General features: G+C 36.8%; 1 protein-coding gene across 1 annotated transcript in view; it reads left to right on the plus strand.

Annotated features, from left to right (window-relative positions):
- The window catches only part of HSD17B4 (hydroxysteroid 17-beta dehydrogenase 4), a 68,010-nt gene that overhangs the window by 41,035 nt on the left and 489 nt on the right, over positions 1-26,486 (plus strand). The window contains exons 18-23 of the mRNA XM_056323996.1: positions 5,569-5,638; positions 8,952-9,058; positions 9,372-9,458; positions 13,255-13,344; positions 15,313-15,451; positions 24,646-24,773. Coding sequence (XP_056179971.1) covers positions 5,569-5,638; positions 8,952-9,058; positions 9,372-9,458; positions 13,255-13,344; positions 15,313-15,451; positions 24,646-24,773 — 621 coding nt within the window. The remainder of the gene's footprint in view (positions 1-5,568; positions 5,639-8,951; positions 9,059-9,371; positions 9,459-13,254; positions 13,345-15,312; positions 15,452-24,645; positions 24,774-26,486) is intronic.

Below are 26,486 nucleotides of genomic sequence, written 5' to 3' on the forward strand. Positions count from 1 at the left end.
GTAAATATATAGTATAGTGTTGCCTGATAACCTGTAAATTTAAGTTAACTTCAGAGAACTGAACAGGAGAGTCTCCTGAGAGACTCAGGTGATTTTTTTTTTTTTTTCTGTTTGTAGCATAAATAGTTTCCTGATAGAACAAATGAAGTGCTGAAGTAGGTTCACAGATACAGAGAGCATGCCAGGAAAAAGTGCTTAACAACAAATGGTAATACAAGTAGAACAAAGGGATGTGAAGCCATTGCAAGGATTTCGTAAAATTTTCATAATTTGTCTAGAGATTTCAGTATGTAGAGATGATACTCTCAAAACCCCTGAAACTGTATAGCGAGTGACCATTTGTATTAGTCATTTCCTTAAAAGGCTGGTACATGTTGTTACACTAATTTCAAGTTTTATACACACACACACCTGCCCATGTTTAGTCCTGTTGAGAAGATCAGAGCATACTCTAATCTTGACAATTTTGAAAAATAGTTGAGGGCTTGGATTATACTAGAATTTTGTTTTAGAATGTGGTGAGATGAGGAGATACTAGCTTGGCAGTCATTTTGTTTAAACAAGCAGCTCTCCATTACCAGGAGTCTGTTTCCTCCTCTTATTTATGCATTATATCCTTTAAAAATTGTTATTCCATTTGAAGTTCCCCAAACCAAAGTGGTTTATTCTTTTTGATTGAGAGGTATGGTTAAAGGAAGGCTTTCTTGTACATATGCCATGCTAATGAAAAACAGCTGAAATTCTGTGAAGTCTATGCCAGAATATATAAGTTGATTTTAAATTTGAAAATTATGTGGTAAGGGTAAAGACATGAATAATGTGGGGTGAGAAAGGAGAAAAGATGTAGTGCTGTTTTATAGCTGTTACACCTATTCCTGTAAATAGCTGTGTACGTGAAAGTGTTTTAATTCAACATTTTAGTAGTTCTTATTCCTGAGGCCAAAGTATGTAGGGAATAAGGTCATATTTGGATAGTCCAGACCACTAAGAACATAAAACTGCAAACCTTAGGTAGTCCAGGAAACCCTGCACTTGTATTTTGTAATTATAGTCTTGTTAAAAAATAGAATCATGTGTGATCCAGGCTTCCACAAAATGTATTTAGGCATTGGAAACTACTATGAGCAAGTTAAACTGTCTGTTTTGTTTATTTTCCACATACGCCTACTTTGAAAAAAGTAGTTGGTTATTTGGAGGGACAAATAAAACCCTTTTATCTTTATATGTGTTTGTTTCTACCAGTTGTTTTTTCCCATTACCTCTCCTTACCCTTACAGAGATAATCAATTAAAAAAGAAGGTATGGCAAATGGGGATCTCAGTCAAAGAGTAGCTGGCTCAATTGCTTAAGTACTGTGCTGAATTAGAGCCTTTGAAGCGTCAGCACTGCCGGTTCAACTGGAAGTATTCATTGTTCATTGAAATGTGTAGATGAGTTTTGGGATTGTTTTTTCTTCATGAGATTGCTTGACTGCTTACTCTTACACGAATAAGCTGTTAGGTAAAGTATACATGCATATATGTACACGCATATATGTCTGTGTATACATACATACACATATACTCGGTAAGATAAGCTCTTGGGCAGAGCTCTTTCTCTCCCCAGTTAGGAGGGAAAATATATGGCTTCCTTTTTTGTCAGCTTTACCACTGACCTTTATTGCAGTCTGCAGGCAAGACTGAAAACTTGGCACAGACAGGTTGGATATCGCCTTTTCTTTTGTGATCTGGCAGAAATCCTAAATTGTTAGGAAATTAGACTTGACAGTTTGTGTTATTAATTGGAGAACAGTCTAACCGTATTATGACTGACTTCAATCTAATGCCCCACATCAATTGACTGTTCTCATCCTCCAAGGATGCATCACTTTTTTTCTTTTTTTTTTGTTTGTTTTGTTTTGTTTGTTTTAATGCTATCACACTCACTCAAGACTTTAGGAAATGTCATTATTCGAGGAATATAGAAAGTAGAGCCAACAAAGCTTTAAACCAATTCTGTTCTCTTATGGAATGTAATTTAAATAATGAAGTAATACCAGAGACTGTGGTAAATGGAAAGAAATTTGTTGACTTACCTGACTTGGCTATATTGCATCTGAAATAACCTGCTCTGTAACTGTTCTGTTCAGTTCAGCCTAGTTTTCTAGCTGTGACCAGTCCCACTTATAGTTACTGAAAGTACAAAAAGGCAAGTATTGCCTCCCATATTCATGTGTCAGACTTCTAGTTAAATACATTGATCACATTTAATTTTCTGAACCTAAATTCTGAACCTAAATGTAACTTCCTAAATGTTACATCTGTTTTGTTAGTGAAGCACAAGTACTTTTTACTACAGTAATTTTGAAAAGTATTTGGTAGAAATATTGTCTCCCAAGTAGTGCTTATTATTACCCCCATTAAATGGCTAGTTCCTTTTACAACTTTAGTAAGGAACAGCTGCATAGCTAGAATGAAGTTGAGATTGAGCTTAAAACAGAAATTAGTCCTTATTTACCATAAATAAATAATTTTTTTAGTAATGCAAGTAAATGTTACTTAATTTGAGTTAAACTTTATTACAACAGCTTCTTTGTGAAAATAGCCTGACAGCTTTTGTAAAAGCTCCAATTAATAGAAGAACGAAAGTGAGACCGTAGAATTTTAATTTAGTTAAAAAGTCATTTAATTATTTGATTTAATTATTTTACATCTGGCAGTTTTTATTTTCTAGTTCTTGAGAGTGGTGATTTGCTGTTAGCTTTTGGACTCTCGAAAGAAAACCAGTAATGAAGGGTGGTACTCTGTAGAATTCTGTCAGGAGCAACTCTCTTTAAATTGTCCGTTTAAAAATTTTGTTTAAGGAACTAGGGGTCTATTCCTCACTGGAAGTTCCTTTCATAGTGTTACAACTTTGATATCGGTGGCATTAAGGCTTTAGACAGCTCTTAGCAAAGAAGCTAGTGGTACATCAGAGATGCTCATCTCTACCTTTTGACAGTGAAAACACAGTTTTAACAACTACCCAGGGGAATATCGGAGACAGTGAAGACACAGCAAGTCAGAAGAGCAGCACGTGCATGTTATTCTCTGAACCCCCGCTGCTGTGGGTTTTGTGTGTGTACGAGTGGGAATGTGGTTGCACTCAGTTGCCCATTTTTCTTCTATTTGTGTGAGAACTTGGAAGTAGTGAAGGGAGCAGGTAATCTCCATGGATGGTAATTGTCAGGCTGTTTCCGACTGTCCCTTCCCCACTCAGCACTTCAGCTGCCTTAGTGGTGTAGTAGAGTGTAGATATTTACATTATCTCAGTTTGCTTTCCTGTTCCACCCTGAACCAGCACTATGTGTTTCACCACACATTCCTTGGGTGCACCCTGTAGAATGGCGTCTGCGGTATAGGATCCCTTGTCAGTCCGTTGACTTGCTTTTTGGACTTGATTGGGCTTGTACATTGCTAGCTGGAGAGTCCTGCACTAGACAATACTGTCTTCAGGAGGTCTTGACTTTATTCTTCTCACCAGGTGAGATAACTTTGCTATTTCTACTTCTTGGTGAGGCTATAAGATTAATTTGGGTTATATGTTCCTTCAGCAAAACATTTGCCCTCTCCTTTGTCCCTTTTGGAAGGTCACACTTGGACCCATCTGAACTGTAGTGTTCTGTTAGTATGAAATTTCCAGTCTTTACTATATTCCTAAGAATTTATAGGATCAATTAGATGATAATTACAAAAAAAAACCCCAAAAACTATATGTTCTGGGCAAAAGTAGAATTTACAGTTACAAATTTCAGGTCCATTGATACTATCTTACTGATACATCTTTGTTTTCAAAAGAAAGAAGTGTTTCAAAAAGGGTAAACAACAATGTAAGCAGCCATGGAGAAATATTGTACTTATCTTTCTAAGACTTGCATACTTAAAGCTATGGTGCAGTTTAGTATTTTTTTTCTCACTGTTTTTAGCGCATGTATCCAACTCTCACACCAGAAAGAAGTGACAAGCTCTTCTACATTCCACCATAATTGAGACTCAGAACTCTTGCTGTATTGATGAAGGCTAGCAGGACATGTGAGAGAGCATTAGAGCTTAGTGTGAACGCTGTATGTACTTGAAGAAGTGGACCTGAATATTAACAGATTAAAAATAAACCAAATGGATTATGGATTAAAATGATAATATGAGTTCAGAACCCTTCTAGTTACACTGTCCTTTGCTTCAGATCTAACAGAAGAAACGACGTTAGAAATATATCAGAAAACGCTTCCTTTGGAGAATCTTTCTTTTCTTTTCTTTTCTTTTCTTTTATTTTATTTTATTTTATTTTATTGTTTCCTTTGAGAAATCTGTTAGCTTCTTTCCTCCAAACACAATTTAGTGCAGTTTACCCTTATTTGGATAAACATATGCCATTTTTTATGATCCCAGTCCAAAGTGCTGGGAGAAAATAATTAGTGACAAGGGGTTCCAAAGGCCAGTAATGTGCTTGAGTGAAATAAAATTTGTTTTCAGTTTAAAAGCTCCTTTCAATTAAATTCAGGTTCATCATGCCATCATATAAAACTACTAAACTTGTGAAATGTTCACTGGCATTAGTTAACGTGACACACTGATTTTCTCTGTACTTTTGGGGATGTCGTATTGCAGAGTACTTCACAATCATTTAGTCACTGGATTTCACTGAAAACTGATGATAAGGGAGTAAGTTTTTAGTTCAGAAAGGTGCACAGGCTGGCATGTCACAGCTCTCATGTTATGGACTGCTGGCCACTGTAAACATACAGCAAATACAAAATTTGGTAATGAAAATGCTAAGGCTACGCAGACAGAAAACTGAAGTACTGTAGCCATCTTCATGATTTCTCAGGTTTATTCACATTCACAGTATATGCAAACACTACATCTGTCTGTCTCTACTTTTTACTAGTATAAAAGATTATTTGACATGAAGCAAAAGTCTTCTAGAAAGCTTGGCATGTTACTCTGGGGTTTGTTTTAAATATTGGGACGAGCTACCCATGGAGCTGCTAAGAGGGAAGTATATCACAATCATGTTACTCTTAAAAGGGAAAGATAAGGATATTTCTGAACTCTGTAAGCTAAATCGAATGCTGAAAAAGCATGGTAATGTGTGTTTAAAAAGAGAAGTTTTCATATGCTTTTTTTTTAAAAAAAATTGTGGATGAATCTGTCATGGTGAAGACTCCTTTAAAATTACACTTCAAGCTGTAGAACCTAGGGACAAATTCTAGAAAATGCAGTATTTCCCTGTTGCCAAATTTTAGTGAAACTGGATCTGTATGTCGGCAGAGTAGGTTGTTTTTTCCTTCCTTCCTTTAAGCAATTACATGATTTTTTTAGGTACCAAGACCACACATAGTTCTTGGCACATTTCCCTGGAGCTTTGGCAGTTTGTCTGCACCATAACATTTAATTTCCATTTCACCTGCTTTTTTGTAGAGCATGTTATCGAAGGACTAGTAAAATAGAATGTGGTAAGTTTGTTAAACTGTGATAAATTTTTTACTAACTCCTGCTTGTTTCTACCAAGCATGGCTAGCCTCCCATTTCTCTTTCTCTGTTTCTGCAGGCTGCCTTATATCGGCTAAGTGGGGACTGGAATCCTTTACACATTGATCCAAGTTTTGCTGCTCTTGGAGGTGAGCTGAGAGATATCATTGTATTAATATTTGGACAAAGAATGATGTAAATGTATTTTTAATCTTTTTTTTCCCCACTTAGTCTGTAAGTCCAGCAAGCTGGAAAAAAGTGCTGCTTTTATAACTGTTCTTAGAGTCACCATTAGATGTCTTCAGAGTTCTGCATGACACTTCTCTTTAAAGCGTTGCTTTTTGGAGCTAGGAATATGGAACGATGCTTGGACTCTACCTACAATGGAAACCTGTCTGCTATCCTATTTACCTTTTAGAGCTTATTTGTTGCCACTATCCCATCTTTACAATTTCTGTTTCATAAGCAGAAATAATTGACTACCAAAAGCTTCTGAAGGAATTCCATAAATTCTTTGATAGATAATTCTTTCCATCTAATTAATTTTGAGATTATGTTGGCCTTGGTAGAATTTTTTGTGCTTCTGTGTAGTCTTCTCGATCCCAGTAAATCTCAGGAGAGCAGGGGAGAGGCAGTTTGCTAGCACTTCTTTGCTATAAAACTGCTAGTGCGGTAGTTTGTTCATTTATATAATGCTACGTGCCAAAGGAACAGACCATAGGCTATGTTAATGGATTCTTGCAGACATGAAATCCCTAAAGAAGGTTCTGTTTTCTTAAATCTATGTTGTAAAGGTATTTTTTGAAGTTTTTTTCAGGCCTTGCTAATGGTATAATGTGATTACTCCAGGCAGACAGCAATTTGATTTATGTAAGAAATTTTCTGGAATGTGTTCTATCATCATAAACTTTACAAGAAAATACTGGTCTGCAATGATTGGTCTTCAGTTTTCTGGTGACTTTTTAATATAGAACTATCATTGTGTGGTGTTCTTACAAAGATAAATAGAGCAGAGCTGTGCTTCTGTGTTCAAATTAGATTTAACATACTTCAACAGTGTCCTTTTGCAAGTACATCATAATTGTTTGGTTAACTGTGTTTTCTATGATTATCTGTAAATTCTTGTCAATAAATAACAGTAATCAAATACCGAAGTCCATAAAGAGATTTTCCCAGTTTATTAAACCATTGTGTGTGTTTGTTCAGCTCATGATTTTGGATAAATATTTAGATGGAATCACCCAATTACTCTTGAAGATGCTGGAGGAGAAAAATACATGTTTGTAATTGAAACTCCAGTGTTTAGAATAAACTATAAAAACCTTACAAAAGCAGAGGACTAGAAATCTTCCAGTGCTCTTTGTATGAGCAGGTAGCTCAGACACAGTGAAAAATGAAATTAACTCTGTAGATGAGGTAGTCCCTATGTCTGAGCTGAAAACCACTACGCTGGAATTTTGGAACTGGGCTACTCAAATACCTATACTAAATGCAGGTTCAAACAAAGAAGAAAATGAGTCTAAGTTTTTTCTTATTTTTTTCTAGTAATCAAAAGCTTTTTTCTTTTGGCATATTCGCACACCACTTTGTCTTTAATCTCTGTAAACGTGCTGTTTTACTCGCTGTCACCCAGCGTGCACTGGAAGCAAGCTTTCAGTGTAATGTGCTCAGGTCATTCCAGGATTATTGTCAAGCCTTCCTGTGGGTAATTTTTCAGAGGAGATATGCTACCTCCTGTATATATTCTTGTGCCTTTAGTCCTGTAGCTTGTATTTCCGAGATATCAGTAAGTGAAAGCAACATTTACTTTGTTTTCATTTTAGAGAAAAAGCAACTTGATAGCCTTATTGATTTGAGTATGCGTTAGTTTTATAAAGGAAATACTGGGGAGAATAGGACCATATATATTTGTCTGTTTCTGATTTCTGAAAATAGTGGTGGGTTTTTGTTCTTGCATAGTGAATTGAGCTAAACTTTTAAAGAGCTAAATGTCCCTATAAAATTCTGTGTGAGAGATACTGAGTACTGATATTGTTATAACGCCAGTAATGTGTTTTAGAGTTGACTGCATGCTATCTTTTTGCTTTCAGAAATAGTCGGTGCACAGTGTACAAAAAAGAAAGTGCTGTTAAGAGTGTACATACTCAAATATTTTACAGGAAAGAAATGTCAGAATGATCAGAGTGGAATACTTATAGCAAAAAAACAGACTCATGCTCCTTTTAGCCTGTCCTTCTGTCATATCTCGTCTCCTAACTTAACAAGTCAAAATTTCTGTTTCTCATCCTCACTCCTGATAGTCTTCCCTTTGGGCTGTGTCTCAGAATTCCCATCTTTCCAAGCATTGAGTCCCAGTGGCTTTTTTGTCTCTGTCTTGAAGGTGGTTTCTTTTTCTACATCTTTCGATTCTCTGCAGGCTAGACTTTCTCCTGTCCCCTCTTTTTTGTTTGGTTGTTTTGCTTTTGCTTTTTTCTTGCAGCTGTTGTCCCTTTGGGCAACTTTTCATGCTGTGTAGATGCTATGAAGAGTTGTTTAGAGCTCAGTAAAAACAGACTGGCAGCTGAGAGTGGCAGATGAGTTCCAGGCAAGGCAACTGCTTTCCCAGCCAAAGCTGGACAGACCTGTTTCGAATCCATGAGCTCTTGCAAGTATGATCTGTTACTGTTCATATGCCCTGTCAGGTCAGAGCAACCTGTTAAAGGGTCAGAACATACTCAGTACAAGCAGCATCTTTAAAACTTAACCGTTGCACTTCAGCAAATCTCAGGCCAGTTTTCAAAGCTTTGTTTTGTCAGACGTTGACAGGCCTGGAAAAAGATTCAGTGCTAATACAAAGATTATCCGCTGCCAAGGTTGAGCTCCTGCTCCAAACCATAGAAGTGTGAGGAAACCTGACCTAAAATGTCAGTATAAAAAAAAACACTGTAGGTTTTTTTTCTTCTTTTTTGTTAGATGCCTTCAAAATGAAATCTTTTCAGGGTTTTTTCCACTTGTAAATAAAGAAAAGTTAATCTTGAAATGTGTACTATATTTGAAGACATTTGGCAACCACGAGTAGGAATTACAAATGGGAAGCATCAAATAATCTTAGTATCACTTTTTAATCGTTAAAATACCTCTTACCCTTGATATCCATACTTTCATGTAACTGTGCGTCTGGTGTGCCTATACATGTATACTAAAAGAGCCAATCTCCTAGTTTTTAGTTTTGTCACCTCTACAGACAGGGACTAATTTTACTTGTCTTACATAGCATATGCGTTGTTGGAGTGCCAGTTCTCAGTGAGCACTTTCCCTTGCCTCAAAGTAGAGGAAACAATAAATGGTAACAGGCAGTTTTTCAGTGAGATAGGCTAAAAAGAAAAAAGGAGGAAAAATACTATGAATAAAATATAGATACTTATAGAAGCAACATGCAAACACGTAATATTATAAGTGCTAAAATGTTACTTTTTGAAATAGGATTTAAGAAGCCTATACTTCACGGACTATGTACCTTCGGGTTTGCTGCTAGAAACGTTTTGAAGCAGTTTGCAAATAATGATGTGAACAGATTCAAGGCGATCAAGGTCTGTGTGTTCATTCCTTGCAGTTAATTTTCTTGATTTTTCTGGTTTTAGTGCCAAAAAGCCACAACACTTTAGGGTGGGAAAAGGCTTTTGCACCATCTTTACTCCCACAATTGCTTCTACTTATTGCTGCATGCATTTTAATGCCTCAAGTGTGTTTACTTAAATATTTAGGCTTTCTACATTGCTAGGTGACTGTTTTTTCTCTTTGTTTTTTCTTGTTTCAGTAGACCCTATGCTTTTAAGTTTTGCATGTACATATCACAGATCTGTTCACACCCCTACTTCTTTTTTTTTTACTTTTTTTTTTTAGGTTCGCTTTGCAAAACCAGTCTATCCAGGGCAAACTTTACAGACGGACATGTGGAAGGAAGGAAATAGAATCCATTTTCAGACCAAGGTCAGAACGAACTCACTGTTGTGGGCTTTAGAGAAAGATGTGTTGGCTGAATGACTGGGTATATGAAGGGAAGTGGCTCATCAAGCACACTAGTGAAGAAGGTTTTGTAAAAAAAAAATATGCAAACAGAATGAAATATTCTTACATATTTTATGGTGTCATTAAGATTCCGATAAAGATACTATTATGTGCATAGGACTTAATACACTCCTTAAATAATATGAGAACTCATTTCGTTGTATTGCATTTTGTGTTTGTTCACTGTGGAAGAGCAAAAACCAGTCATTCCCAGGTCAGCATAGTTTGTACTTGTTTTCTGCAGCGAGTCATAAGCTTGTTTATACATCTTTTTTAACATTTATTTATCTTAAGTCAGCTCCTGAGAGTTAGTTTATGCAGGTAAACCTCCCCAGATTTAGCTTAAACTGAGTTAAATTTGAGCTGCATCTGTGGAGAATAGCTACAGTAAAACAGTTTGCACTGTTATAAATTCAGTTTTTGCATTATTCTGTTTTCTTTGGCATGTTAGCATTTTGTGTGGGTATCCTGTAATCTTCTCCTACACTTGGTAGGATACTTACTGGAAACTAAGAGTAAAATACTCCATGTGGAGGTGAAAAGTAAATCCCTATCACTTCTGTTGTAGCATCCTGTGATACTGTCACTTTCTTAAACTGTGATTTGCTACAGGTATTTGTCAATATATGTTGGTTTATGCAGATGCAATTTACAGTCCTTTGGCTGGCCGAAGTTTTGCAACCCCGTCTATGTAAAAAAGTGGCCTGCTATTGATTAGTGAGAACAGCAGCAGGGATAGTTGCAGCTGCGGAGGACTGGACAGGAAAATTCAAGTGAGGAGAGTCATCCTAAAGTTGTAGGATTGCACTTTCCACAGGAATACAGCTTTGTGGAATGAAAGTTGACTGAAGGAGGTAAATCTTGTTGGCACACACGATGACTGTTGGCAGCTATAGAATTTCTGAATAACAACATCAAGGTTACTATGTACAAACTCTCCATCTCTGGTTACTAGTAGGAAACAAGACAATTTGGTGCCTCAGATGAGCTCTAGAGATAACTGTATTGGAGATGGTGTAGCTATATTTAAAAAGTACTACCGCCCTGACCTGACAGACTTTTTCCAGACTTCAGGTTATTTACTTTTGAGGGTTTGCATGTAGAGTATAAATTAGCAGAATTTATTATGTACTTCCAAGTCCTTTGGAATTTGTAAATAGAGTGGGATGTTTTGTTGTGCTTAAAGGTTGGAATTTTTATTTTGCTTGATTTAGTAATTGCTAATGTGTAGAGTTTGGGGGAATTTTGCTACAGTTTTTTTTCCATAAGTGTGGAGTAACATTTTAGAGAGAAATTAAAATGTTTAACAGGATTATAGAAAACTATCTTGTTTCAACAATTAAAAATTATGCAGAATTCTTTTTCTTAGTGCGTATTGGATTAGTCTGAAACAAAGTATCGTCTTTGTAGTAAACTCTGGTTAAATCAAACTTTGATGTGCTGGTTTAAGTCCATTTTCAGCATTGTCTGCAGTAGCAGTGGGTGATAAGCTGTTAGGCATGATTTGAGTAATTGTTACTATGTAGTCTTTCTGAATTAATTTTACCTGTGCAATAAGCTAGGCTGTGATACTGGATATTCCTTCACTTTGGCTATTTATCATATAACTCTCTGTATGCATTGTCGGTGAGTCATTTTGCCATCTTCTGTTTGCTGCCCTAAGTCAGAATGGTTTGTCAGATCCCTTAAAGACTCAATGCTAAAGGAAACCCATTTTCTTCTCCGAGTTAACTATTTAAAAAAAATTAAGATAGAAGGATATCCAGGTGGTTTTTGTCTTTCTTCTTCCAAGCTTTCTGGTTTTACATGCTTAATTTTTTTTTTCTAGTTCAAGTTGCAGTGTAAGGCATGTGGAGGTAATGAAACTGTCTAGATGAACTCTTGACAACTGCGTATCTGGCTCAAGGAAAAACATTTTAGAACACTGCCTTTCTCAGAACTATTTATGAGGTAGCATTAACAGTAACTTATAACACTGAAGGTAAATTTTCAGATAAATTGAGATTTTTCAACCATTTTGTGAACAGAAAAACAGCCATATATTTTGGTATAGTTTATGAAGAAGCAAATAATTACTTTGTTTAAGGAGCTGTGTCATGTTAAAAGAGGTCCTTGAGCCCTTTATGTTTGATCAGCCTGTCAGTTTCCCAAGAAAGACAAGACCCCTGTGCCTGACCAGTCTGTCCACTACCTGTGTTTTGAGAGCCCACTGTATTGGAGGGTGAATCGACTGACCTATTCAGGGACCCACACTGACAGTGTCACTGAGTGAAATCCCTTATATCAACTACTCAGATCTCCAAAGACTTACACAAAATGAACTTCAGCTGAATGTTTTTATTATACAGAACACAAGTTTGTGACAGAATAAGGTTCAGACATTGTCAATGATAATACACTGACTGCAAAACAAGCTTAAAACAATACACCCAACAATGGCTAGCATGAGTTAGTCATACAATAAAGTTCTTACCCAGTAGACGTTCCTATGGGGGAGGAGACAAGTTCAGCCCATCAGCTGATCCCAGAAGTTACGGTGGAGTCTTCCCTAACTTCTCCCCAGCTTTGCTTACTTTTAATGCTTCATAGTACATTGCATATTCATTATCATACACAGGATTGGTTACAAGTTTCTTGCTTCTAATGCAAATTAGTACGCATCCTCAGATAGCACTGCTGAAGTTCTTCACTAACTACGCGTGCTCCACAAGTGGGGTTTTTTCCCTCTTTTGGGGGGGGGCTATTTGAGTCGGAGGTCACGATCTCTCACTACCACAATTAGCTTTGTTCTGCTTTCATCTAATTTTCGGTTGATGTCTGTGGACTGCAACACCTTATCAGCTTGTCTCCTTTTACAGCTAGAGGTTTCCTTGCTTGAAGTCTTCTATCTGCAACAACTCAGATCTTTTCATTATCTGCTCTTTGTTTCTCATCCTTACCAGGGCTGACTCCCTTGATTAGAAGTAACAACTTTAGAGCCACCCTTTTGGAGTTACTTCAGTCCAGGACCGCATTGAGGGGGAGCTTGAGTGACTCCAGTCATACATGTTTTTGTTACTTGTTGGTATCGCGTGCCCAGTGAGGTGTGGTAGTACTTTGGAGGCAGGTGACTCTGCGATGGGGGTGTGTGTTAGTGTAACAGTGAGATTATTTCATCTGAGGAAAGTAATTTTGCCACAGTGGTTGGCTCAGCAGTGAATATCTCACAGAGTCTCCATTTGGGAACTGCTGTGCAGCTTGTCAGCTGTGTGGTGCCATCAGGTCCCCCTTCCTGCAGGGAGTACCACAGAGCCTGGCCATGGGGTCTCCACTCGGCTCCACCCTCTGTTACTCCTATCAGCAGGTGCTGGGATGGCAGGGTGTGTTGCTTAGGGAGCTGTGGTAAAGTAGGTCCTGTGCACGCCAACCATCCTGAAAGTGATGGTTTACCCTAAAAACCTTCCTGTAACACTGCGCTTCTGTTAGGTCCCAGTTTTCTCTAATTCCCCCCCCGAAGTAATTTTCCCACAAGCTGTTTGCAAAACATAGTATGCTAGCTTGCCTGAAGGTTACAATGCATTTATAGCGTGGTTGTTTTGGTTTTTTTTTACTCTGGAACTCTTGTGTTTTTTCTTTAATCTTTGATTTTAAAATGTAAGGAGGACTCCTTGGTTGCCCTTCTGTTGTGACTTTTGCAAGTATGTTACTACTTTAATGTGTTTTTTTTCCCTCACCACAGATCAAAGAGACTGGAGAAATTGCTATTGCAGGGGGCTATGTGGATATAGTACCAGCCTTGGATAAGCCTTCTGCTCGGGAGCCTCTGAAGGTAAGGGGAAGCAGCAGAAGTCTTAACTTGCAAAGCAGCATAGTTAGGCTTTGTTTTTGTGAAAAACACAGGAAAAATACTTAGATCACTGACCAGTCTAATTTGCAGTACTTAGATGAGTGTATGAATTCAGAGATGTAAACACATTGTTTTTAAGATACAGAGGTTCATGGATCTATTTGAGGGGAAAAATACAGACATTTTAAGATACACAGGAAGGCTGATGAAATTCTATGTGCTTGCTGCCAGTCGAACTGTCAGGATAAACATCATGCTATATATTACTAAAAAAGCGAGGCATGCACCAGTGAGGGCCACAAGTTTTGAGCACTTGCATAACTTAAGATTGAAATTAGTTGCTATAATTTGGGGCTGTACTTCTAAGACGAACATTTTGTTTTCATTTTGTGGGTGTAAAAGATCAAACTCAGTGTAAGTTGTAAAATTGTGTGACCTTTCTTAGATTTTTCAGAGAGACATGGGGAAGGTGGCAGGAAGGCATTAGAATAGAAAAAAGGAAAATGAGATAGTGTACTTATAGAGAACAGTTTTTTCATTGAGTCATTTTGAAAGAATGCTTTCATGGCTATTTGTGCATGTCATTAGGCCTAACACGCAATATGTACTTTACATATTTTAAAAAATCCTATGCATGTATGCATTAAGCCTTGGGTACTGGACTTGCCACAAAAGATAGAACTGTACATGCAGTGCTGAGGATGTCTGGGGTTCTTAATGTCATCCAAAAGAAACAGGTGCACCAGTGCTTGCCTTAATAAACTATATCTTTTTTCCCCATTGATTCCTGCCTGCAAGGGATGAAACTTCAATGTTTCATTAAGTTTCATAAGTTCATTCAAAGTTTATTAAGTATTGAGATAGTTATATTCATATTAAGCTTGTGATATATTCCTGGAACTCGTTTCTTTTTGCTGGTAGTGTTTAGTCCTCTGATATTCTGCACTGTTGCCAGGTCTGCATTTGAAGTTCAAACATACAAGCATTAGAACTTTTCAGTGAAATAATTACAGAGTTTTTTGATTTTTTAGTTAATATGGGCAAAGCAGTTACTTTTCCTTAGGCTTACTCTGGTAAATTAAAGTGCTTTGGCAGAAGTTTGCTGACAGAGGCAGATATCCACCAGGGGAAAGTAGCTTGAATGAGTGAAGATTGGCAAATTCAGATGTCATCAGGAACTCTGTTATATAATGGAGAATGTTAGGCTTAACCGAAGAGGTGGCAAGACAGCAGCGTAAGGAGTATTGCATTTTGGTGAGCAGGTAGGTACAGCAGAACAGCTAAAGCTATGAGAGCTTCTTTGCTCCAAGTCCAGTTAGATGAAAAATGTCACGGAACATCTTCTTAAAGTGTAGCATTTTAACCAGTACGAATACTTGTTAAAGAAAAAAATGAAAGATTTGTAAAATAAGGCTTGTTTGGATAAGTTGAAAATGTAAATGTAGCTAGTCCCGCACTTAAATGATAAACACATTGTGTGTCTACACTGGAGGTCTGACTGTGTTCATAGTGCAGTATGTTTTGAATCTCTTCCATGTTAAGTTTAAGTAATGTACTTGTGAAAACATTTTTGTGTTCTAAAAACTAATATGCTGTTCACCATGGGGAAAGGGCCAGTGGTTATCCTCCAAGGGGAATAAAGGGCAGTTTAGAAGCCCTTAAGTCCCTAATTGTAAAACATATCTGAAATTGTAGTGATAAATGACAAAAACTGCACAAGCAGCATTTCAAATAATTCCTAAGGAAGAGTCCACGAAGCATTTTCTGCTTGAATGTACTCTTTAATGCTGACAGTTGCTAGAGGTGATTATTTGTGGTGGAAGAAATCTCAATTGCATTTAATAATTCTGGAGTAGAGACTCTCCTGGACACAATGCTTGAACTAACAGACATATTTAGAACTTTTTAAATGGAGTTCCAATTTTAAATTCTTATACTTCCTTTTTCAAGACTTCAGGGCTGCAGAGTGACCTTGTGTTTGAAGAAATTGGTCGTCGTGTAAAAGAGATTGGAAATGAATTGGTAAAGAAAGTAAATGCCATATTCCAATGGGACATCACTAAAGATGGAAGAACAGCAATGCAGTGGAGTAAGTTGTAGCTTTTATATTATACCCTGATGCATTTTTTAATGAGGTGTGATTAATTATACTTCTATTTTTAAATTAATTAAACTAGTACCTTGAAAGTAAGCATAAGCATAAGCATCACTGGGACCTAAAAATATGAATGCAAAAGTGACAAGGAGGTCAGATAGTGTTTGTAATGACATTTACTGACCGTTCTAGGAATGTAGTTCTGTAACTTGCCTATCTAGATATATGCATAGGCAAACCATCCTCTGGAAAGATCTTCAGTGCATTTCTGTTTACATTTCCGGAATGGATCACCACTGCACTTAGAAAGGCAGGCTAAATTAACCTACTAGGAGCTCTGTGTTACAGTAATTAATCTGCTGGTGATGTACACACTAATTGATCTAAACCAAGTGTTTATTTCTACTCTATTGTTCTTGTAATTTCAGTGAAAATATAGACCTATCTGTTTCCATTCAAATTTGCTGAGGTCAAGGTTTAATGAAGGTATAATGATGCTTACCCCTTCGTTTAAGCATGGGACTGGGTTAATGAAGAGAGGCTATAGCTTGTAATAGCAATGGGTCAGAGAGGAATTGTTTCCTGGTAAAGCGGATTATACAGATATGTGCATTTATCTGATGGGGGCAAAACTGCTTACTCAGGAAACCTGTCCTCTTAAATTCTTTTGTGCTAAGTTTCTAAGGACATGTGTTTTTACAAAAAGCGGTCTAATTTTAGTAATTAGATACAGTTTTTTGGAATTATTTAGGGTGGGTTTTTTTTGCTGAGGTGTCCTAAATCATTGTGTCTATTAGTAGAATGTAAAGTTTTTCTAAAGGAATAAACCATAGGCAGGTTGTAACTTCCATTTGCATTTTTCTGGAGAAATGCAAGTCTTGGGGTCAAGTCTGTCACGTAGACTGCTTCATTTTAATTGATCTTAATGGTTGGATCCAGTCAGAACAGTTGTGGTGGAGATACAGATGAAGTAGGCTGCCCTTTGACAGGCTGGGGAGAGAGACTGACATGCTGATAGGTCCGATCAGGTCTGCATTGTGCTTTGTCCCACACACTGTGACTTTTTTTGTCTTTGCAATGGCTGTTCTCCATAAATGGTTATTGTGGTTAAGAAACTGCTCATACTTTTACAGAGAGATTTAGAAACCTGTGATTTCACTTTCTCTTTTCCTAATGTTAACCAGCAGAGATTCCGAGTAGCGGTCTGGCAGGCTGCTGTTACATTTCAAGAAAAATATCGTACATAGATTGATCAAGATAGTTCTGTTCTACATGTACTACCTTTTAAGCTAATTTTGAGGGATAATGGGTGGTTTTCATTTGGATAGCAGTTAATCAATATGTTGTATACACCTGTATAAATTATGCAGGCTGAGTATCTATACATCAAAATGGGAGGGGTGGTAAATACTGCGTAATTCAACTCAAATCTGTCTTAAAACTCATTCCTGATCATTCTTACCGTCTGCAGTTTTCACTTTTGCACTCAGTCATTTGAATGATGGGCATTCTTACAACCTGGACAAAAGGCTCATGAAGTCTTTCATGTGTTCCTGCTTACATTTTTAGAAGATACATTAGGAGTGCTAAAACTCCAGAACACTTGAAGTGGATACTTGTGTTTGTTAAGAGAATCACTCTGCACATTACCTCAGTCATGTCTATTGTTTCATGTATAGCTAAACGTCATATAAGTGATGGTCACGTTTATAATAACAAGCAGAAAACTGTCTTCGAGATAATTTATCACTGTTTTTGATTTTGGAACAGCTTTGTTTGTCAACCAAACTCAGTATTACATATGGTCAAAGAATGGCAGGATAAATCAATGGAAGAAAAATCTGATGAGGAGTGTTCAAGACATGAATAGGATTTCTCATTTAGAAAGACCTTAAGGTGCAAACTGCTGAACACAAAACAGGCACACTTAAAGATTTAGGCTAGAGCAGTGGCCTTACATGCCTCCTGAGACCAGGTTTCATTAGTGGGGAAACAGGTGGATGTTTTTACTATTGTATCCAGAGTGAGAGAGTACCCCTGCTTTGAGTAAATCAAGAGTCAGCTTTTTCTGGTTTTCAGTCAAAGCTTGTCCTCTCTTGTTTTCTGCTGAAGCAGTTCCAGGAAAGTGGTGCCTTCTTCCACTGCTTATTTCCCTAGCTAAAGATAATAGATAATATATATTATATATATATAATTTATATTAATAATTTTCTTATATATTAATAATCTATATATAATAAAGAATAAATAGATAGAACTTCTGTTTGTCTTGTTTGCTCTGCTTCTGTTGCAGTGAACAATATCTTTACTTTTATACGAATTTGGAACTACTTAAAAAGCTCCCTGTGGGGTGGAGGGCGGTGGAGTTTAAACATCTTACTACTAGGAGCTTAAATTAAACATTTCCAAAATCTTGTAAAAGATAACTGCAAATCTTTATATAGTGTGGTGAGTTCCTTCAAGTTTAGGTGTCAAAACAGTGGCTAGCGTTACTGTAGTCTTTATGGTGTAGTAAACATGTAAGACTGGATGTAAGTATCTGGGTGAAAAGAAGGGTGCCTGTAGAAAGTCGTGCTTACTTTTCTCCTCAGGAATGTTGGTAGGCAAGTACTGCCTTTGTATATCACTTTTTCAAAGAACTTCCGGTGTCATCTGATGGTTTTCTGCATATTTTTGTATGTCTTTGAAATTTCAAGCCATTAAAAGATGAATAAAGTAGGAGTTGGTTAATATTAAAATAAAATAAATTAAAAATAAATGTTTATTATAATTGAAATATTAAACTAATTTAAAACATTTAAATAGTTACATGAACTCACTGGCAGTGTTAGCAGTTGTGACAACTGTAGTGTCATCTCTGACAATTTGTCCTTATGTGGATTAATAGCATAATACCATTGCTGTCAATTAACTATAATGATATATTTCTAATGACAAGGTATCTCTATCTGCATGATGGAATTTTTGTTTTGGGGATTTTTTTAAACACTATTCTGGTCATTAAAAAACAAACCCAAATAAGCACAAGGCAAAAAAAAACCTTCCAGAGGCAAGCATTCAAGATTTGTGAGCAATTGTCAGCTTTTTTTTTTTTTCTTGTTTGCATACATTATTATTCAGTATTCAAAAGCATCATTATGTGCTGTCTTTTCTACCAGATGCTAGCATAATTTATTTTGCATGGTGAATGTGGAAGAAGAGAGTAGTTTGTGGCTTTGCATTCAGAGGAAGACAGCTTTCTTACAGTTAAGGTATTGTCGATAAACTAAGAGATTTCTGACAGATTTTTGTATGGTCATCACCAAGACTTTTGTAATGCACACAAACAATGACAGCCAATTGAGAATATGTAACATTGACAATGCCATCTACTGACTCAAGTGCTTGACTTTTTCTGTTATTAATGGTTTGTAAGCTTCTGTACATAAATAAAAATTCTAGCCTTTGACAGTTTTTTTACTTTAAAAACTGAAGATGATTGTGAGATGTAACCTTTGCTGTAGCTTGAATTTAATTATGTGTCACTATTCTGAGTGGTTTCAAACCTACTTCAGATTTTAGTATTAGTAAACTCTGTTGGTAGAACTGCACTTCTTTATACTACATATAAATATGGTCCTCTGATTATTAGTTGATCTTCTGTGTACAATAATTCTAAATGTTTCTTAGGTGTTATGCTAAATTAGATTATAAAATTTTTTAATTATCTTTCTCTCTTTCCTAAAAGTAAAGTTGCTGTTTTGAGAGCTAGATCCCATAACATGCATAGTTAAAATAAAGCAAAGAACACAGTATTACATTGAAATTAATTTAGAAGACAGTTCCTGTGAAGAAATACTACATACTCCTTCAATGTATGGTCAAAATTCTTGACATATTATCTCTGAAACACCTGAAATGTGAGGAGATAGCATCAAAAAATCCCCCAGCATAACCTAATTGTTCTATTATTTATCTTATTTTTAGACCTCATTTTCAAAGGGCATCCCGGGCCTTTACAGGCAGTATTTATAGTTCTCTTGGACTACCTGCTAAGCCTCTTTCCCTTATGAAATTTGTTATGTAGTTGTGCTGGCCTGTCTCTTATTTTTTTGACTTGTCACTTTTGCACAGCTTTGTGCTGTTGTGAAAGCTGCAGCAATTGGCAGCGCTAGAAACAATCTGGGCCCTGCAGCTCATTGCTGTCTTACTCAATGATTGTAGCTCCAGCATCTTCTGCTAATGTCCTTGAGCCTTTTGAGATCTGGGAGGGAAGCAGATGAGAGAAAGCAGCAGTATTAGGGACTGCTCTGAAATTTGTTCTCATGTACACAGTTGTTCTAGTATTTTCCAAACTTTCAGGAACCAAAAGGGTTTTTCTAAATTTATATTTATACTCAGTGTTTTGTTTTAATTGCAACTGTAACCTTTTGATCTCTATTCTCTGCAGTAAGCCAAATTTTTGTTTATTACTTTCAATGAAGTGGGATTTCTGAATGGAAACTAGTTTTTATTGTTACAGAGACGCTTCTTGTTGGTAGCACTAGTACCGGTAATGCTAGTCTGTTTAATTAGCAAACTTCGTTAGAACTACTTTTAAGTAGTTCTCTCTGGATAGTGTGAAGCCATGGGGAGATACAGAACCATTGATCTTGCACTCAGTATAGGAAATTCTGGAGAGCTCATTCACTGTCTGAACAACATTCAACTGCAGCCACTGTCAACTGGTCTTAATTAGTGGTATTTCTTTATAGAAGCAAGCTGTTCTAATTTAAGAGGATGCTGAAAATTGCCTTAAGAAGGTAAAGCAATACAGATTTTGGCAGTATCAAACCCCAAGGAATAAGCTTAGCAGTACTGGAGGTATCTTTTCTTATTTTTTAATAAAATTCCTAATTGAGACACCCCCCCCCCCCCCAGCTTTGACTTCTCCAGTTGGCTTCACTACCTAAAGCATGCATTGCTCTCTCCTAAGTATTTATTACTGTACAACAATTGCCTTTGTTTTCAATGGTTATAAAATATGTTGGGGTTTTTTTGGGGGTGTGTGTTTACTTTATTTTGGCTTCTCTTTCCATAGAAAAAGACATGACCATTGATATTTGTTAGCTGATGGTTAATGGCTCTCTAGAGCAGTACTCAAAAGAGTTTACCCATCTGTTGCTTTTCATCATGCTTTTGAAGACACTGCTGATGGCAGAAGACACTTGTCTTCCTTTCCAGTTCTCAGAATAAAACTTTGTTAGGAGAACTGGGGAAAAATTGTTATATGCAGTTGATTGTGAATATCTGACGAATTACAGAGAAACTGCTTAATAATTTATGATACAGTATGACTTCAGGCAATGAAAAGTGGGTGACACTTTGTTCTGTTTGCATTGAGGTTGAGTCCTGTATTGCAGTTACGTACCCTCTGTAAAGCAGAATAAAAACTAAACCAAAACAAACAAAGAATAGTCTGACCCCTTAGTATTTCTGTCCTAGAAATGGTAAGGCATTCTTCGAAGGTAAAGCAAAACCTGAGACCCAAATCTTAGTTTTTTAGGCTATTTGGCTACCTGCTATAGAATGTCAGTGTCTAGTGGTTTAGCCTATATGTATATATTTATAGTATTTTTGACCTTTCTGTTAACGTCTCTGACAACAGCATGTTATGGATGATAATTATTCATAGAAATTTAGTTACTGCAATGTAACACATATACAAGTAAAAAAAAAATTGAATGATAACTGCTGTTTCATTCACTGAAACTGTTTGATTCTGCTTTTCTGCCAGGTGTGTAGTACTATAATTTTACATTGATTTTATTTAAAAGGGACTTCAGCTTTTAGTTTATGTCGCTACGCGCAGTATTGAGGAGTACTATGCCTGTGTTTCAGAGTTCTGTTTTTGTATGGAGTGGATCAGCCATGTGGATGGCTAGGAGAAGAGCTCTTTATCTGTAGCAACTATGGAAGGCTGCATGTTTGCAGGAGCAAAGAACACTGGGGACACCTTCAGACTACTCATCTCTTACTGCTAGCAGTGAAGCTGCAACAGCAGTGCAGGAGGTAGTTGCCTGGCCAGCTGCCCAGGACACCAGCCACCTGAGCACTGACAGCTACACCAGTACGATGTCATTATCAAGCTGGATGCTGCAATTGTAGTGCAGCATGCAGCCTGCAGGGTTGAGACTGTAGCTATGACCATGGAGACAGTATCCAGGAGATGTGTAGAAGTCACATGCAGGTCACTTGCATCAAGACCATTTCCTGCTACAGCAGGCAGCTGTTTTATATAGCCTTCTCTCATGAAGTTGTATTTTACAAGAAGGCACCCTGTCTGGCCATTTTGGAAAGCTAGAATTTTTCTGCTCTTACGGTTGGAATCTGTTCCGGTATTCAGCTCATTTCTTTCATTGCTAGTTTACATCCATGTGTCTGTGTGCCAGTGCTGTAGTTCAGTCTCTGTAGTCATCTGAATAGTCTAGGCTAGGTGTACATCAGGAGGTGAGAAAACTGATCACGTATGGTTCTAATTCTCATCCCCCCACACACACCCTGCATTTCAGCCCCACACAAAAAATGAATGAGCAAATTTTTGGGCTAGTTTTCCATTCTCTACGAGGAGGGGAGTTCCTTTCCCTCTTAAAAATACCAACATATGGTGTATTTTGGATCACACTTTCTCCAGTGTGATTCACCTGAATTCACCCGCTAGGGCTTACATATCAAGTTTCATGACTTCATTTCTTCCTGCTATTTCCTTTGAGGGTTTGGGTGCCTTTTTTTTTGTCTTTTTTTGACTGCTTGCATTGGAGATGTCATAACTCGTTTATGATAAAGCTTAAAAAAAAAAGGGGTGGGTTGAGTAACAGTAGAAGGTCCTTCGTGTTTTTGTGAAAAAGACAGTATATGTTGTTACAGAGCTCATCTCTTTTGTGGCTGCTCTGTTCTTTCTTTTTCTTTTTTTCTTCCTCAGCAAAAATCTTAATGTTCTTTAAAAAGAATAAAGAGGAAATGGAAAGGATATATTAATATTTTGGGGAAAAGGACATACTATTAGGTTGGTCTTGTTTTTTAATAAAATTTCTAACAAGTTTTGAGATTAGTTTTGCCCATGGAACCATGATTATGCAAGGTTTACAAGCATATTTGTGCTTTGAGAGCTTAAATTTAATTAAGACATGGATTGATAACTGATACCTTTGAGACTTGGATAGGAAATGGAGAGCAGGGATTGTAACAATGTTGTGTGGACTGTATCCAGAGTAAAATACAGCAGTTGTTAGAACTTGCCCGAGTCACTAAACCTTTTTAATTTTAACTTTTTGTTGTCTAAACATTACAGTGCGGAGGCTGATGAATGGGTATTATCAATGAGATATATCAAAACTGCTTTTCCAGCCAGTGCTTAGTGAGAGGAAGAAGAGGGTCTGTTGTGTCTTGGGAGATGTTATGTCAGGCTTTGAGCATGTGGGTCCTCTTCTGGAACAGTTTGGGAGAGGTGGCAACAGCCAAGAAAATGAATGCATGAAAAATGAAGCACAGGAATGGATTCATGCTCTTTTGATTTCTAAAGTCCAGAAGTAATTAAAAATACATAATTAAGAATTGTAAGCTTCCCTGAAAACCGTGTGTGTGGTTTGTGAATTTATATGTGGGGCTTGCTGCTGACCAGAGCTATTTGGCTCAAAGGGAGCTCAGTTTGTCTGCATTGGTATGGTTCGTAATATTGCTAGCATTTGAGTAGAGGTATATTTTAAAAGCATGTTGATAGTTAAACTTGTTTAACTTAATCTGAGGAGCTGGTATCCACTGTGAAGCTTGCATTTTATGATTCAATGATAATTATTTTTTTTTAAAAATAATAGTCTGTGCCTGCATAACCAACAGGAGCAATGTTTAAAGGCTTTGTTACAATTCTGGACTATGCAGTTTCTCTTTCAAATCAAAAAAAAGTGTTGCACAGCTCCTACCCACAAACATAGGAGGTATAGATTGTTCATCTGGTGCTCAGTAATTTATTTTCTTTCTTCTCCTCTTTTTGCATCAAGTTAGTGTTGTCCATTAAACCTGTCCCTGAAATTACAATTTACCTTAAATGAAGTGGGTAATTATAATGCAGTATGTCACTTCTCACTAAGCATCATTGTACACTTACTTCCCCTTCTAGTTTTGTTGTAACTGGGTAAATATTACTTAGATCAGATTTCAGAAAATCAAAGACTTAACTCAAACAGACAAAAGCTACTCCCAGTCTATAGTTCACCTTACTCTTTCAGAAAAAATATTTGGAAAAAAAATACACATGAGATAGTTTATGGAGAAATAATGTCTCCATAGTTAGGCCAGTTTGTTAAAAGTTGTCAGCTAAGAGAAACCAACTGGCGTTACTAGTATTGGCTAGGCAGCCATGATTCTGTGATTAGAGATGTCATGTCCTTATGGAAATGTCATGTTCATATGGGAACATCCACTTGAATAATGATTTTATTTTGTGCTTAAAAAACGGGGGGCGGGGGCGGGCCAAGATTAAAAGGTGTAAAGGGAAAGACTGGGAATTTGCAAAATCTGAGAATGATTTGGCAGAGCACATCCTGCCAAAACATTCCTGTAATATTCTTCTAAACAAATGATGCAATATGTGGTAGTGTTAGCCTTGTAATAGATTGTTTTGGCAGGTCGTTTGGTGTGGGAAAAGAACACTCTGAAGCTTCAGACACTGTAAGGAATTTTTGGCATTTCAGAAGAGAAAGACATTTTGGGCAAGGCTTTAAATGCTCTTTGCAAGAAGCAGAACAGGGAAAATGCAGCAGCATATTTGAACACCACCGCCTTTGCCTCCTTTGAATATAGGATGCTGGTTTAAAATGTTAGAGCTTTATCACCAACTTTAACATTTCTGCAGGAATTGCACTAATTAATACCTTGTGCATCTTAAGTGTTGTTTAGAAATGGTTTCTGCTATCTATGCAAGAATTTTCAGATGGTAATCCTTGCTGTAAACCCCCCCCCTTTAGTAGAAAAAGAATTCTTTCTATCATAATCTCAATTATTATCTTTCATTAAAGAAGAATTAAAACCCTTTCATTTTCTAAGTGGCTGTTAAACAAGATTTATATTTAGATTGGATGCTTTATAATAATAGATAAGGAGAGCAGTGTTCTTCAGACTGAAAGTTTTATCTTTATTTTTTAAATAAAACTATCTTTGCCACTTATTCTCAGCAATTGACTTAAAAAATGGCTCTGGAGCAGTGTATCAAGGACCTGCAAGAAGTTCTGCTGATACCACCTTCACTCTCTCGGATGAGGATTTCATGGATGTAATACAACAAAAGACCAACCCCCAAAAGGTAAAACCTGTGCGTCACACACATACTCATTTGCATGGGGACATATTATGTGCCTGAAGTCAAGCTCTGGTTAATGACTACATTCTGAAATCTGCAACACTGGATGTCTTCACAGTGCAAACCAGAGTCAGATGAGGTATAACTGCATCATTACGTTACACTGAACTAGTCAGAAGACATGATGAGGAATTTATGCCATCTTTATCATCTTGAGACAAAGATACCTCAAATGACATGGAGCCCAGCAGTAGAAAATTGGTTATTTGTTTCCTGACATTCACAATATATGATTTGTAAGGTTAGGGTTTGACAATTTGATCATTCAGGTTGTTTTGATTGGTCATGTTGCAGAAAGTTGGTATTTGTTGCAGTATTCTGATTTACTGCTACTGCTGCAGCAAAGAGAAATCTCAGTGCGTGCATGTAGATCCATTGAAACTGGTCAAAATTCACCACACTGGGTAGATTTCTTTAAAAAGGTGTGTAATCTAAGTCTGCACTTTTAGCTTCTTGGACTAATCAACTGTTTAAAACTACTAATTTTACTAATGAAAATTCCTTGTGTAAAAGTAAATTAAACTGTCATAAATTTAATATGTGAGCTTATAAATTAAAGACTGAACAAATTAAAACTTTAATTAAGGTCATTCTACATGAAATAGTTCCTTTTCTTTGATCCCAAGCAGTTATTGTTGGAGACTTTGATTGTAAATTTGGAGACTAGCAAGGATGGCACATGTTTATTATAAGTTCTGTATACCACATGAGTAAAATCCTTTGTGACCCTCTATATATAGCAGGCGTAAAGCATAAACAAACAAGATATTGATGTGTAATCTTCAGAATGCTAAAGAATAGTGGTTGCAATTCAGGAACATTATCTGTTCTCAGGCATTAGTATTTGAGTTTCTGTGAAGTTTTTCATCTAAAGAAGCTCAAAACATCTATTCAAATTCTTTTCTGCTGGCTCTCTTTTCTTATTTGAATGTATTTCAAGTTAATGGAACTATGCAAAAGCGTGCTGTTTCCGAACTTTCAAACAGCTTTCTAATTGCAAAGCCACAGCGAAGCAGAAGTAGTTTTAAAAAAATGGTAGAAAAACTAGATTGAAACAGCCTATACAGCTCTTTGAAGTAGGGACAATAAAAATGTAATATACCAGCATTTCAGTGAAAATACTGGTTGATCTATGATTCTGCAAACACATCAAAATCTTGTTTAGTTCCTATTTGTTGCAATATGCTATATATAAAACCAGTGCATTTCTTGGGAATGTGCATGTACATACATTGTGCAAGTTCCTGTTTGGATTTGTTCTGAATTTGAGTAGCTGACCTTTTCATTAGGCCTTTAATTTTCATTAAATGGCCTTCTCATTCCATTTTCTCATTTCATATGAAGATGTATAGATATATAGGGAGTGGGGGACTGCAGGCTTTATTTTTGTGCCCTGGTGAGGTATTTCCATGAGCTGCTGTGGAGAAGTTTGTCTTACACCAAGAGACTATAGCTGGTTTGTGTTTAGTTTTTTTTCCTGAGTGATAGACTTGGCCTTTGCCTGCACTCTAGACAGAAAACTGTGATTCTGGATGCTATTAAAATTTAACTTGGATGATGTTTTGTTAATAACTAATCACCAATATTCATTGTGCATTGAAGTGCTTTCTCTGGAGCACTAAACAACCACACTTACCTTTGGCTTATTGTTTGGTT

Source organism: Falco biarmicus, chromosome Z (genome assembly GCF_023638135.1).
Source record: "Falco biarmicus isolate bFalBia1 chromosome Z, bFalBia1.pri, whole genome shotgun sequence".
Taxonomy (NCBI): domain Eukaryota; kingdom Metazoa; phylum Chordata; class Aves; order Falconiformes; family Falconidae; genus Falco; species Falco biarmicus.